General features: G+C 40.9%; 2 protein-coding genes and 2 long non-coding RNA genes across 4 annotated transcripts; 1 reads left to right on the top strand and 3 right to left on the bottom strand.

The window, feature by feature from the left end:
* Window positions 1–2,263: 2,263 nt before the first annotated feature.
* LOC138957298 (uncharacterized) lies at window positions 2,264–3,407 on the bottom strand. The gene is made up of 2 exons (XM_070328432.1): window positions 2,976–3,407; window positions 2,264–2,445 (listed from the first exon to the last, which is right to left on the bottom strand). Exons 1-2 carry the CDS (start codon window positions 3,259–3,261, stop codon window positions 2,264–2,266), a joined length of 468 nt encoding a protein of 155 aa, XP_070184533.1. The 5' UTR covers window positions 3,262–3,407.
* A 1,373-nt stretch (window positions 3,408–4,780) lies between these two features.
* Window positions 4,781–6,208, bottom strand: LOC138957296 (interference hedgehog-like). Its single transcript, XM_070328431.1, has 3 exons — window positions 6,205–6,208; window positions 5,740–6,048; window positions 4,781–5,109 (listed from the first exon to the last, which is right to left on the bottom strand). The coding sequence occupies exons 1-3, from the start codon at window positions 6,206–6,208 to the stop codon at window positions 4,781–4,783; spliced, it is 642 nt and encodes a 213-aa protein (XP_070184532.1).
* Window positions 6,209–6,436: 228 nt separating this feature from the next.
* On the top strand, window positions 6,437–8,896 carry LOC138957301 (uncharacterized). Its single transcript, XR_011452991.1, has 3 exons — window positions 6,437–6,861; window positions 7,718–7,866; window positions 8,881–8,896. It is a non-coding gene; the product is annotated as an uncharacterized lncRNA (long non-coding RNA).
* A 3,994-nt stretch (window positions 8,897–12,890) lies between these two features.
* Window positions 12,891–15,215, bottom strand: LOC138957302 (uncharacterized). Its single transcript, XR_011452992.1, has 3 exons — window positions 14,793–15,215; window positions 14,156–14,210; window positions 12,891–13,167 (listed from the first exon to the last, which is right to left on the bottom strand). It is a non-coding gene; the product is annotated as an uncharacterized lncRNA (long non-coding RNA).
* Window positions 15,216–15,525: the final 310 nt, after the last annotated feature.

Genomic DNA, 15,525 nt, shown 5'->3' with positions numbered 1-15,525 from the left:
TAGTTAAACACAAAACATTCCCTCGTTTCTTGCATTATATACAAATCCAGCTGCTTGAATTTTGCAGTGGTAACATCCGGTTTGCTCTCGCAGAGCTGAGCATAATTTTATTGTCAAGAAGGAACGAGCAGAACAAATAAACGACTTAATAGATGTAAGGGATGTGTCCTTTGAATAACTGTGTTAGCATGTACTTGGATTTATTATATTGATGACTATATTTTTAGATATGAATTTAGGGAATTCATTTATCTTTATCCATGCAACCTGTGATTACTCCTGTCAAATTGGTGCTAAAAGAACAACCAGTCCGTTTTGAACTGTCTGGTTGGTATACACACGTAAATAGGCCCAGTGAAATTGAACACTTTATCTGTACATAGTTATTATGATATATGCGTGTGGAAGGAGTGTGAAGTTTTATGCATACACCATAACAAAATCCTGTGCTTTGCATTTGGTAAATAAACTGTTTGACTTGAACTCAAGGCCTCGGGGCCTCGAAATGTCGGGGCCGATGTCTTAACCGCTAGGCCACTTCACCGGTGTTGTCAAAGATAAAAAAAATAATTGTATATCATTCTACGCTTGAATTACCATCCATGCGTTGCAAACACGTAAAAATTGACATTAAAATGTGCCTTTATTTGCAAACATGTTTCAGGGCGGTGCTGCTTTGACATATAACGTGCGCCACACACAAGACAGAAGTCGCAGCACAGGCTTCATGTCTCACCCAGTCACATTATTCTGACACCGGACCAACCAGTCCTAGCACTAACCCCATAATGCCAGACGCCAGGCGGAGCAGCCACTAGATTGCCAATTTTAAAGTCTTAGGTATGACCCGGCCGGGGTTGGAACCCACGACCTCCCGATCACGGGGCGGACGCCTTACCACTAGGCCAACCGTGCCGGTTCTCGTCAATTATAGCCTAGTCTATGTAAACCAGAGTGAGACCAACACTGTTGTCTTAAAAAAGCAATAGCTAAAGAAACATATTAATGTGGAGGATATTAAAGGATTTAACTTATACACAAGCCACGTCTGCTGCGAATGAGTAAGATACGCGTTGGATTCGATGTTCCGTGTTGCTGGTATGCCTATGCTGCTTTGACTGTTCAAAAAATGTCTGAATTCAAAACACATATTGTTAAGGGTCGTCGGTATCCAAAGGAATGTTAAGGGATTATTGTGACTGACACATGTATATTCAGCTCGAACATTACATCCTTCAGTTTCAGTTGACTAACGTGATAATGAATACGACAACACAACCACTATTATTCATATGTGGCTTCCTTGTTTGTTAAACACTATTCTGTGTTGCATTATGAGGAAGGAGGTTCAAGTGTTAACGTTCAGTTGCTAATATAATATTACACCAGAGCATTCAGACAGCAGTATCGGTATGACTGTATGTAGGCTCTTGATCCTGTGCGGATTTTCTGCCATGCGACAAATGGTTGTACACTTCATCCTCGTCTGGGCTTCCCTCTGTTGGCTGAAAGCATCAACAGTGTATACATACAGTCCATTGATTAGGTCGGTCTCTGTGTGTGTGTGTGTGTGTGTGTGTGTGAGTGTGTGTGTGTGTGTGTGTATATATATGTGTGTGTGTGTGTGAGTATGTGTGTGTGTGTTTGTGTGTGTGTGTGTGTGTGTTTGTGTGTATGTGTGTTGTTGTGTGTGTATGTATGTGCGTGTGTGGGGGGTGTATGGGTGTGGATGTGTGAGAGAGAGAGATAGAAGGGTACGGAGACAGAGAAAGAGAGAGAGAGAGACAGAGAAAGAGAGAGAGAGAGAGAGAGAGAGAGAGAGAGAGAGAGAGAGAGAGAGAGAGAGAGAGAGAGAGACTATGTTTCTCAGGATGGGTATCTTGCTTTGCGTCTCTATAGCGGTGCAATGTCTGAGTGTGTCTATGAATGCTTCAATGGTAATACTGGTTTAAAAAAAGAGGAGTACATCATATAGGGGACAACGAACAACAACATGCAGGGTCATAATATTAAATGCACATTTACCTTTCTGGTGTGGCTGTACGTCAGATCCTTATCAAGGGAAGTTTCTCTCTCTCGCAGTTTATTGTAGGGATCCAGTTCATCTGTTGAATCGCCAGCGAACTGTATAAACAATAGGTAAACGATATAACATGCGAGTGCATGAATGTGTGTGTGTGTGTGGGGGGGGGGTGTCTGCAAACTAGAGGCAGACAGACAGACATACGGACATTAAGACAGACAAAGGGATAGAGAGGAGGGCCTAGGGCAGGAGAGTAAGATCAGAGAAGATAAGATACGACACGATGAAGAAACATACTATTATATTCATGTAGGTACGAAGGAGAGAGCCAATACACACACAGGGACATGTGCACAACACTTTCATTACCATATTGCCTGTTTCCACGGTCACTGCCGACAGGGTCCTCAAGATATCACCATCTTCAACAGAGAACAAAACGTAGTCTTGTTATATTATGTGTTTCTATTGTAACCCGTTCTGGGTTTGTCTGTATCCACACCGACAAATATAAACATGCTTCACGGTGAATATGACCTAAGATGCTATAAAAAGCAGTTGGTCAGAAACGTTTCCTCTCCAGGTTTTGTTCTTCCTTTTGCGAGCACAGGCGGGGCTACGTCTTGCTTGTTGGAAATGTAATAGACCAGACGGCTGTGAGAGGCTCAATTCAATGTAGCCCGTGCTGATCAAAACGAAAGGACATAGTTTATATAACACAAACTTACGTTGCATAAGTACCAGAACACTGATGCAGCCTTTTTTTTTAAACGTGTTATTGTCAGTCATAACAAAATGGCAGAGCTGATAACTGGTGCCACACATGAACAACTTTTCTCCACAGCTTTGAACACAACCAGCAGAACGAAAAACACATGCTAACACCCGTACACTCATTTTCAAGCATATAATCACATACACCAGACGAATACAGCAAAACATTATCACTTACCATCCATTGCCAAGGAAGCGTCGTGATGCTGGTCATGTGTCTCAGCAGAGATGGATGCTTTCGTAATAGACAGCTGAGATGAAGCGGTGTCCCTTGGAGAGTCTTGCAGCTGTGATTTACCTGGATGAGTGGGTTCTCCTGCAGCAGGTGGAAGAGGCAGCGGTCTGGACGGAGGAGGTCCTATAGGTATAGAACCTTGAGGTGTTCTATGGCAGTGTTGGTTCATGGGATACTCGTCAATTTCAGCATAAATACCCGATGTTCGGTCTCTGGTTGTAAAAGTCATTTTAGTGTTTCGCCCTGAATATCATCAGGGTTTTTGATTATTACAGTGGCACAAAATGAACTATGTGAGCATCTTTACATAGAATAATAACTGATCAATGTGTGAAGTCGCACTAACAGAGGACATGGACACACATACAAACAGACCAAACTGACACAGAGACACAAAGAGACAGACAGGAATTGTACGGACACACACACCCACACATACTCTCTCTCTCTCTCTCTCTCTCTCTCTCTCTCTCTCTCTCTCTCTCTCTCTCTCTCTCTCTCTCTCTCTCTCTCTCTCTCTCTCTCTCTCTCTCTCTCTCTCTCTCTCTCTCTCCCTCGATCTGAACACTCATCAGAGTTTGAAGTCCTTGACAGTTTTCCTTATGCTTGGTGAGGATTACTAACGTATTTAAGTTGTTGAGTTATTGAATTTAAACACGAATTCAAAAAGCACGTATGAAAACGTACACATTGACTGTAGTCGACGACGTTTCTTCCAGAGGACAAAGGCAATGACGATGGCAATGAAAAGGGCGCAACCCACAGCCGAAAACGTAGCTTTCCGAGAACCATATGTTTCATCACCTTGAATATTTTCAACATAATACAAATAGACATCTAGTCTTATAATCATTTAGAATTGTTTTGTATAACAGCAAACATATATTTCTATGCTATATGCACACACTTATACGTGTTTAGCTGACTGATACTTAAACATCGGGAGGACAATATCTTGTATGAGTCGTCATAACATATTCAGATGGTAACAGTTTTGCCTGTGGAGTTAATTAGTACACAATACTATCCACTTCTTCTTTGGAACTGATTACACAGTGTTACAGGCGAAGAATGAGAAGCAGGAGAAGACAAAGAAAAAGAAGAAGAAGAAGAAGAGTGGGTTTTCATGTTTAAATGACGATTACAGTATTAGCTTGCATAATTATGTAAGTCTTGAGTTAATCTATTAATTATGTCCGACGTTGTGTGTGCGCGCACATTGACAATATTTTAAGATCCAACTACTGTAGATGCTCTGCACAGCATTCTAAAATTCAGAACTTCCAAGCTATCATTCTGCTCAAACCATCCAGAAAATGACACATCTATTCCGGCAAATAATTTCTGAACATGCTGCAGCACCATCATGTACAGTATGACTGAAAGTGAACTTGCGTTTTTACACATGATGTTCAAAGACTTGATAAATATGAGAGTATGTGATTGCTTGCTTGATTAATCAATTGATTGTTGATATACATTAGTTTTACAGATGAGGGCACGTGTCAGTTACAAAACTCAGCAAAAAAAGTATATTTCACAGAACGAAGCAATTAAGGCTCGTGTATGTGTGTTTGTTTTTGATAGGGGCCCAAGTGGAATAATGCTATTGGACCATGCGAGATCAACCATACATTGCACGATAGGTGACAGTGACAGTGAAACGTTGCACCTTTAAATTAAGAAGATGTTTTATATCAAGAAAATAATAATGTGTACTTCTAGTTGTAACTCCTAATTTGAATACGTCACCGTAATAACTCACGTTTGTATTCCTGGAGAGTGAAGGTAAACTCAGAACTCCCGAGGCTGTTATGTACGTGTGCTCTATATAATCCCAACAGACGCTTTGGAACATTCAGTGGAGTGACACGACAGTTCACAATGAACTCGGTGACAGGATCCTGTTTACATTTTGCCGAGAACATCTCCGAGGGAACAACATGTCCAGAGTCGGTTGAGAGGTTACCAAAGTGAATGAAGACGAAAGTTGTTGGCACAGGATGCGCTTCCAGCCTGAAATCTAGGTGTGTTTTTGTCAAGTCCCAGGACACTGGAGACACACTTCTTGGCTTACCTGCAAAAATCAGATTGAATATACACCATTGTCCATGCATTCTACAGTTCGAAAGGGTGATCTAAATTGTCACACTTATATGTTAGTCACATTTGACGCTTGAGGTCAGCTGTATTTCCAATAACAGTGACAAACATTTGGTGTTAGGTTCCCAAAGCTATTAAACTAGGCATAGACAGTGTGAATACTCTCTCACTGCTCTTTACAATACTCCCACCAAGGCGTGCGTCTTATATAGCCTCTGACAGCAAAATCAACTCCTAGCTTTCCGTGTGGCACAGCTTGAGTCAGGTGAAAACGTTTCTACTGATAGGACAACTGTCAAAGGTGGGTCACTGGCGTTACAAAGCCAGTTGCTTCAGGCAGATGGTGCTTGTCAACCCAGTCCGGTAGCTCATGTAGATGGACGGAAATATTGATATCAAACCGCAGCTGCCCTGTGGCTACACTCATCCATAGGGAAGGCTTAGTAAGTGAGCCCAAAAGAAAAATCCCGAGTGGGAGTTCTTACAATACAGCTCGAGGATGCATATCAACCTAACCAGGCTTTGCTCTAAAGTATTTAGTGACGAGTATCTGTTGTCATGCCTTCATATCTAGAATCTACTTTTCAAAATGACATATACTTACATTTCACGTTCAGTCTAATGCTCCTCGTGTCAGGATCACCAACCCCGTTGTCCGCAGTACAGGTGTAGGTCCCCATGTCACGGCACTGAACTTCTGTCATTGTCACAACGGCCTCATGACTCAAGTTCCCAGTTCTCTGGTACTGTTTATCAGTAAAATTCAGGATGTCTTTGCCTTTAGCGACAGTCACATTGGGTTTGGGGCGTCCAGTGCTTTTACAGATAACATAAAGAGTGACGAGGTCATCTGCTTTCACAGTGACTGGCTCATTGGTGTCATTAACGGTCAGACTTTCAACAGTCGCTTTGTCTGAAAAAAAGAGAATGTGACAACAATTGTGGGTATAACAACAGTCTGTGAACAAAGACGTCATACAAAGGACAAAGCGGCTCGATTTTCTCTAACAGAAGACATGCAAACAACCACATAACTACACGTCATAACACTCAAACATAGGAAACATACGCATGTTCCCACAATAGCTTTTCTTACTTGGGTAATGTAAACTTGTTTTATTCTGTTAAAATAACAATCTTATTCAAAATGATTCCATGTGCAGTTTACAAGTAAGAATGCATATGTAGCATTCAACTCGCTTTTTCTGATAGGCTGCCTACAACAAACATGGATTTCATCCTGCAAGTCCAAAGTAACAGTATAACACTGGTACGCAAACTTTTTTTTCACACGTCAGTTGCGGGCTTTCAATCCCGAAGGCTATTTCCGAGTAGCTACGAACGTAAACGGAAGTTCCGATGTGTTCGGATGCTTATCGATTTGAGTTGTCGTTCGTGTCTCGCTGACCCAGTACACGGTAGCGCTGGAATGAGTGCAATCCGAGCTACGAACTTTGCCGATTGCAATCTAGAAATGATCGTCACTGCTGCAGGGTCAATGTGTGAATTAATAGGATAGAGCGAAAAGCGAAAAGAATGCACTCAGCACTCTCTCAATCCATGCTGAGGCTCATAAACTCCCAGCCTGCAGAACATCATACAGACAGCAGTCTTTCTTTCCTCGCACCATTGGCGAATGGAACGCCCTCCCACCACAGGCAGTATCCTCAGCCTCGGACATTTTCCTCTCACTGATTGTCAATCATCGGTTTGGATCAACCAGCAGGTAAGTTATTGTTTTTAAAATCCAAGACATGACCATTGCAAACGTGGCCTTTGTAGAACTGAGCAAGATTCATCTGTTGTGTATGTCATGTGTGTGTTACTGAGTAACTGGGTGTGACTGTGAGTCACAGAGTGTGTGCTTGTTGTGTTCTTATTTTTTTTACTCAAGTTTAGAAAATGCTTGATCTTTAATCTATATGCACAGAATCAAATGTTGCTGTATCAGTGTATGAACTATGGTTGTAAAAGAATAAACAAAACAATTACTGAATTAGTGAGTGATTTGGCTCCGACTGATAGTGAAGTTGAAATAGTTTGTTTGTTTATTTGTTGCTTAACGTCCAGCCGACTACTCAGAGCCATATCAGGACGAGGAAGGGGGGGATGAAGGGGGCCACTTGTCAAGCGATTCCTGTTTACAAATGCACTAACCCATTACTTGTGTCCCAGCAGGCTTTAGTAAAACTAAATTAATACCTACTGGAAGATTACCAGTTTCCAGTATGTTAAAATAGGCTTAACCTATCTACTGCTGGACTTACATCAGAACACTAACAGATTAAACTATACATGAATCGCGAGACAAGCGGCAAGAGAAGAGATTTTTGGAAAAAATACAGGTAAATGAGCAAGAAGGCAGAAAAAAGAAAAGAATTCATGAAGAAAAAGAGAGCATGACAGGAAAGAGGAACCAAAAATCTACCTAACAGCAAACTAGAAAGCTCCTGCGGTTCCAAAAACAGGAGGGGCCTTTAATTTCATAACCGCAGTGCCCCACTGCGGGAAGTTGAAATAGTACTTATTTCATTTTCAAGACATGTTAATAGTTATGTTAATATTGTTATGGTTTTTTTCAGGCCTCCCGAGAAACCAGAGGTGATGTGCATCATTCATACAGCTCCTGTCTTTCAGTTCCAACAGTTTACCTTTAAACATGGATACATGTACTGGAGAGGTATCAGGATGACTTGGCATGGTGCTTTACATTACAGACTACCCCTGAAGAGTAAGTTACACATTTATAAGGTATTGGTGATGGTAGTCTGTAGCTATAAACATGCATGTACTGATGTAGATCATTCAGCAGTCTTTTGTTCTTTGTAAATTGTATTACATTTACAAGTACTTTGTAGATGAAATTATTCATACATTTGAAGATGCATAGTAATACTGTGCATGGTAATTCACTAATTGGTATGATGTACTTTGTATACATAATGGTACAAATATCTTTATTTTCTCTCTCCTTCCCATCTTAAAGTTTGTTGCAACCCTATACTCATAAAGTGCATTATGCTGTTTGTATGAACATTGATTTGAACTATTGTGATGCAAGAAAGTAAAACATGAAATAGCTAGAATGAAAGATTTACTCATTACTGGAATTATTTTAAATACAGTCAGTCTTTTCCTTGGCTCACAATCCCAGATCTGGCCAGTTTTTTTTTATAGTTTTTTTAAAATTTTTACATGGAATAAGAGTTATATAATATAGTAAAACGTATCAACACCCTGACTGCCCCTGCGCAGTGTTAGAATTTTCTGAATGACTTCACATCACATTTCTCAACAAAACTGTAAGGTGTCAACGCTAAATAGGGAATGTGTGTGGGATAGTAAATTTCCATCACATTCCAGAAAAACCGCTCACATCAGCAGCATAACAAGATATCATGTTGTTAGAAAGGTTCTTGTGAGGAAGTCTTTTTAATTTTAATGATGAAAGATTCTTTTTAATTTTAATGATGAAAGTATAAATAAATGGTTTTCACAGGAAGGAATGATGGCACCTGTAATATTACAGAACAATGTTTACAGTTTAGTTAATAGTTGTCACTGTCAGTATCACCCACACCATTCTCCATCCCACTGATTGTGTGAAGAACAAGTACATGTATTACTTCCTACCTACCTTCCGGCACCCCCACCACACACCCTCTTCTCAATACCAAAAACATATCCCCATCAGCGCACAGCAAAGTCTGAATGTGCTCAGTAATACATTTTCTTTATTTTCCAGGAAGTGAGGTGCCGGCAGGCAGCTTGCAGAGTGGTGCCTGGCTTTGCTGAGGATGATGATCAGATTCAGTCCATTCTGTGCTGACAGAGCTACCAGAACTGACCCACACTGCTGGCATGACCTTTACAGCTGCATTCAACACTTTACTTTTACGCTGGTAACTTTCCGTTGCTCTCTCTCGATTGAGCATTTTTATTTTAACTAAGGGGTACAAGAAGGGAAAAGCCCATACGACTCACATGCTTTACACATTTTTCCTACCAAAATACATGTGACCTTGACCCAAGGTCAAGGTCATCCAAGGTCATGCAACACAAAGCTGTTAATTCAAGACATAGGAAGTACAATGGTGCTTATTGGCTCTTTCTACCATGAGATATGGTCACTTTTAGTGGTTCACTACCTTATTTTGGTCACATTTCATAAGGGTCAAAGTGACCTTGACCTTGATCATATGTGACCAAATGTGTCTCATGATGAAAGCATAACATGTGCCCCACATAATTTTTAAGTTTGAAACAGTTATCTTCCATAGTTCAGGGTCAAGGTCACTTCAAAATATGTATACAATCCAACTTTGAAGAGCTCCTGTGACCTTGACCTTGAAGCAAGGTAAACCAAACTGGTATCAAAAGATGGGGCTCACTTTGCCCTATATATCATATATAGGTGAGGTATTGAATCTCAAAAACTTCAGAGAAAATGGGAAAAATGTGAAAAATAGCTGTTTTTTAGGCAACATTTATGGCCCCTGCGACCTTGACCTTGAAGCAAGGTCAAGATGCTATGTATGTTTTTTGGGGCCTTATCATCATACACCATCTTGCCAAATTTGGTACTGATAGACTGAATAGTGTCCAAGAAATATCCAACGTTAAAGTTTTCCGGACGGCCGGACGGCCGGACGGCCGACTCGGGTGAGTACATAGACTCACTTTTGCTTCGCATGTGAGTCAAAAAGTAAATGCCTCTGCAGAGATTCGAACCTAGGACCTTGAGATTTTCAGGCCCATGTCCTAACCACTAGTTTTTTTTTATTGTAAGATGGATATATGTCTAGTGGATGCAGCTACATGTACAAATGTGCCAAATTAGAACTTGCATTCTCAGCCTATAGTTTTCTTGGGCCATTCATGCGAGTACTGAATATTGTGAATGCATTGGTATTCCTAGACTATCACACATGTATGTGAGACTGCCTTTTCTTACTTTTGTGAACTCACTTTGTTTACCTCTTTGTGTTAATAAATGCAGTTTATCAGTTACCTCTGTTGGTTTCTTCTGCAAGTATGTCAAATGGCCCACACACACCCTCATGTGCACACACACACAGACACGCACAAAATCAGATCTCAAGTGTAAGTATTCTTTTTGCAGTTTTATTTTAATGCTCATAATCAGTCAAACAAATAATTATATCATCACACTTGCACCTAAGCTTAAAGTAGCAGTCCTGCATACATGTGTAAATGTTTCAGGTCACCATCTGTCCTGGCTTGAACATGCAATAAGAACACCTCTACACAAACACACGTACAGTCAACTGGCTAGCTGCTTCCCTGTAAGGCATATTTGTCTATGAATTAATCGATTTTCCGCAGACAGCAGCCAGGTAGTGGATCTTTAGTATATGTCCAAGCAGAGGGTTGATCTTATTACAACACATCAAGGAAATATTTAAAAAAAAACTGATTCCTAAATCTAACCTTCCAAAGTTCATAATCAATAAAGAAGAATGGTATGTTACTGGAACCCTTTATTTATGACTTAAGGCAATGTGCGGCAGTAAAATTACCAAACTTAAAGGTACTGAACTTGTCAAATCCAGGTGCACGGATCCCCTGGGGCTTTTAGTCATACCTCAGGCAGCTATCCGTTAGAAGAACTACCAAGTTTCATTGACTTGCACCCAAAGAGTCAAGAACTGCGATTTTGTTACGAATTAATTTCGGACTCCCGGCTGGTCTTGACCTATTTTTGGATCTAAATTTAGATCAGGTAGATCACCACATCATGCACAAAAAGACACGTCACTGCAAACTATGTCAGACATCATCATGAGTTTGTGTAAAACAAAATGGAGGCCGGAATCACTCATTTGAATCGAACTCAGACCAAACACCACGTAATAACTAGGTTAATTTATGCACTCGCGTGAACAAGAAACTGTCGAGCTTCACAGATGTCGTCGTTGGGTAGTTTTGGGTTTGTTTTACTACCATAGGAGGATTTTTGAACTGTAAATGCACTCAGCTGCAACAAAAACGCAAAACTAAGGCTGTGAGCTGCATTGTGCCTTTAAACTTAAAGAATAGTCAAGGAATAACTTGGTTTTCTGGTTAATTCTTGAAGTGACTTATTTAAATGAATGAAAACATTGTGGATGGATATAGACTGCTGTTGCTATGGAATCTAGCATTAACAGCGCCATATGGGATTTCTAGAAAACAGTTTTACAGCAACATCATACATCAGAAATTCATAATATTTAAGGATACACATGTATTATATCTACAATCATAAAGAACGTGTTTTTTGTTAAAAACTACAGTTGAATTTAAATTAATTATTGTAATGAATATGCAGTAAGAAATTCGTTCATCCTCATGACAAAAGATATCAAAATTCAACTGTAGTCTGTTGTCAAAAATCGTTCTATATGATTGTAGATTGATACATGTGTATCTTTGTGCTAAATATTAGGAATTTCTGATGTATGATGTCGCTGTTAAACAGTTTCCTAGAAATCCAATGTAACGACTGTTTCCAACGGCACTCTACGTCGATCAGTATTCACAATTCTCCGAAAGCGGCGTATGGCTGCCTAAATGGCGGGGTAAAAAGGATCATACACGTAAAAATCCACTCGTGCAAAAACACGAGTGTACATGGGAGTTTCATCCCACGAACGCAGAAGAAGTATTCACAATAGTTTTATTTATTTTTGTGCAGAAATCCAGGTTATTCCATGTATTTTCCGAATTCAATTTTACTGTCGCACATTTCCTTAAAGGCACAGTGCAGCTCACAGCCTTCGTTTTGCGTTTTTGTTGCAGCTGAGTGCATTTACAGTTCAAAAATCCTCCTACATGTCTTTTTGTGCATGATGTGGTGATCTACCTGATCTAAATTTAGATCCAAAAATAGGTCAAGACCAGCCGGGTCTGAGTACGAAATTAATTCGTAAAAAAATCGCAGTTCTTGACTCTTTGGGTGCAAGTCAATGAAACTTGGTAGTTCTTCTAACGGATAGCTGCCTGAGGTATGACTAAAAGCCCCAGGGGCTCTGTGCACCTGGATTTGACAAGTTCAGTACCTTTAAGAAAATGTAAGATTTACTGAACTTTGACCCAGCAGTTTTTGTAAGTGGACAGGCCTTAGTTTTATTTCGGTGGCATAATTCAATGCGCTTCGTCAAAATGTCTTGAACTGAAAACAAAAGCAGACGCAAGACTTATGGTCAGTTGGAGTTGTCTCCCGTACTCCTAACTTGAATGTGCTGCAGACAGGTGTACCCAAACAGCTCATATCACAAACGGTTTGGAATTCCCAAAAACGCAAGATCCGCACTGCACAACTTCAGTTCAGCGCTCGGTCTCTTTTTGAAAATGTGTATCTTGAGAGAAAAATATAGAATATTGCACCGTCCAAAGGAATGGAGTTCTTATGGGACAATGACAGCGCTCAGTTCAAAACGATAGGACAACTTTTTAAATGAGGCAGGGCCGGACTACGGGGGGGGGGGGGGGGGGGGGGGGGGGGGGGGGGGGGGGGGGGGGGGGGGGGGGGGGGGGGGGGGGGGGGGGGTTATGGGGGTTGCGCAATCCCCCCCCCCCCCCCTAGCCTAAACATGTACCTCACTTATTTAAAACATTTTTTATGATTGTAAATTGTATGCCGTTTCATGCAAGGAGCGACCATTTTCCTATCTCAGAATATGACCTACCCATCCACAATATAGGGGCTCTGCCCCTTGACCCCGCCAAGGGGAACATAACCCTGGACCACCACTGGCAACCCCCCCCCCATCCCTCCTCTTAGCCTAGTCCGGCCCTGTGAGGCGTAGCGGGCCTTTAAAACATTGACAAAAATGTACAATAGCAACAAGTTGTAATGCTCAATACAACCAATACTGAGTGGACATTTACAATACTGGGAAACAGTTCTTTTTGTCCGGTGATCCTCTGCGGCTGTTGCTGTAGTTTCCCCATCGATCATAGCTGGACTTGGATAGCACTGCTTTTCATCCACATTCACTGGCCAGGTCTTCGTCATCTTCAGTCACTACTGACAAATGAATGAGAAAGGAACGGATCTTAAACACAACGACAAGAACAAGTCTAAGTATGAGTATAAAGTAATAAGTTGTGTACTGTCTGTAACTGACACACATACACACACTAACCCACATAAATGCCAAGAGCATAAACATTCTTTTTCCCTGGTAGACAAGTTCAAATAAAATCCCCCGACTCCCCCCCCCCCCCCCCCCCTACTGCGTCTGATTTTTGTTGGAACCCCAAAGACAGTGATTAAGTGGATTTCCATTATAGTCAAGGCTGTTTTCAATGTAACTTGTAAGCTACAGAACATGTAGTGATGTACACACATACAACTTTAACTTGTCTACATTGTATACATGTCTGTCACCATATTTGAATACATTCAGTTCACTAATTCAGTCAAAATTTCACTGAATGTAAAACGACATATTATTCTAGAAAGATATCAATGCCACTGTCCTACATTATCATAGGAATCATGTGTGTCAAGTTCTATTATTATTTTCCTTTTAAAGTTTTACGCTCTCTGTGCTCTACACACATGCATAATATACATGTTATACATACTCAAAAAAGGAAAATAATAATAGAACTTGACACACAGTTTCATTGAGATAATTATATCCTGACAGTGACAGTGTTTACTGCAATGCATTTTGTTTTAATCAAACATACACACTGAAAGTCATGCGCTTCTAGTATATTAGTAATGGTTCCAATACGGGAGGAAGTGATCACCATACTGGTGAAATAAGGCTAAGAGCTTGCGGTTTGGAGTCTAAGTCAGTAGGTGTTCATTATTTTATTATTATCCCTGAACCTGAATTATAAAAAAAAACACCACTCTCTCACAGTCTTGCTCACAGTCACACACGCACACCTCCACGTGAGTTATTCTGACCAGAACTTGAGAATGAGAGAGAGGGGAAGGAAAAAACACACTGTATGTCATAACACTGACACTGACAGTTGTACATAATAAAACCTTTTACCTGATTCGTCGCTGGCCATGCAGCAATCGGTTGGCTTTTTCAGCTGAGAGGAGACCTGCAATAAAATAATAGATGAAGTACCAATCATGGGAACATCACTTTCAAAATGGTGAGTACTAGCAGAGCAGTAGAACCATTGATTGCCTTTCAAAGAAACGCACTGTAACCAGCCAGCCTGGGTAAGTCAGCAATTTGATTCTTGAACTAGCCTCCAACCTGCTTGCAATTATATTCCGAGAAGGTTATCTATTTTTAATTCTAGCATTAAAACATTTGACCAGCACTAGCTTTGATTTTTTATTCACTGTCTTGGAAGTTGGATTCAATCTTAAAAAAAAGGATTTTTAAAATATTATGTCTCATGCATCTCGAATTGGGTCAAAAAGAGGTTGCAAAAACATGGCAGTGGTACTCTTCTTCTTCTCCACATTAATGAGGAAATCCCTGTACAGGGCAACTATCTTCGTACCTGACGTAAGGCAAGGATACATACATACACGTACAGGTACATGCATCCAATGTTGTTGTCAGAGACTGACACTCAGTGACTGTCAGTGACAGTGAGCGGAGTGACACATGTTGCAACACATACTCGCAAAGACCCACTCTAAGTATAAAACGAAACATGGAAACTTACCTCTGGTTAATATGCAATGGTTCGCCCGTCCCAATTCTCTCGCATTAGCAAACATCATTGGAGATTCTTTCCGCATTGATCACCTTCGCTCCTTGCCTGCCATTTTGTAACTTGACTAAAAACCGAAACGCTATAGGTCTGACAAACCACGCTCAACGTCCAAAATAACTTGAGGAGGAAAAAAAAGAGCCCACAATCTTTTTTGGGGCAAAAACGTTGTTTTGAAATCTCCGAAGCTGCTTGCAAAGTCAAAGATGACGCAGAGATCTGTACAGTATCTCCCTGGATGACGCAAGGATAGTGTTCGACTCGGCTCTTTGACTTGGTAAACATCGGAACTTCCGATTACGTTCGTAGTTACTCGGAACCAGCCTTCGGGATTGAAAGCCCGCAACTGACGTGTGAAAAAAAATTTCGCCACTGGTACACATGATACTACACGGAGAACGAAAAACGTAACAGCAACTAGCATTCAAACTGAAACAAACTGGTGGCAGTCAGTGGATACCACTCAGGCCTCGTCTTCCATCCAGCGTTACAAAAACACGCCATCCCCAGTTCTTTGTTGTTTTGGGCAAGATCAACCGTGACTGAACTGGACACTGTTGTTGACATGATCTCATCTTGTTCATCAGGGAGAGCAGGGTTGAGACAATAGAAGTGAACAGAATTCACTACTGGCTTCCCTCCTGTCACAGTACAGGTCAACTTGTCTCCCCTTCTTAATACGTCA

The sequence above is a fragment of the Littorina saxatilis genome, unplaced genomic scaffold, assembly GCF_037325665.1.
Source record: "Littorina saxatilis isolate snail1 unplaced genomic scaffold, US_GU_Lsax_2.0 scaffold_340, whole genome shotgun sequence".
NCBI classification, from domain to species: Eukaryota; Metazoa; Mollusca; class Gastropoda; order Littorinimorpha; family Littorinidae; genus Littorina; species Littorina saxatilis.
This window is presented reverse-complemented; position numbering and strand designations above follow the sequence as displayed.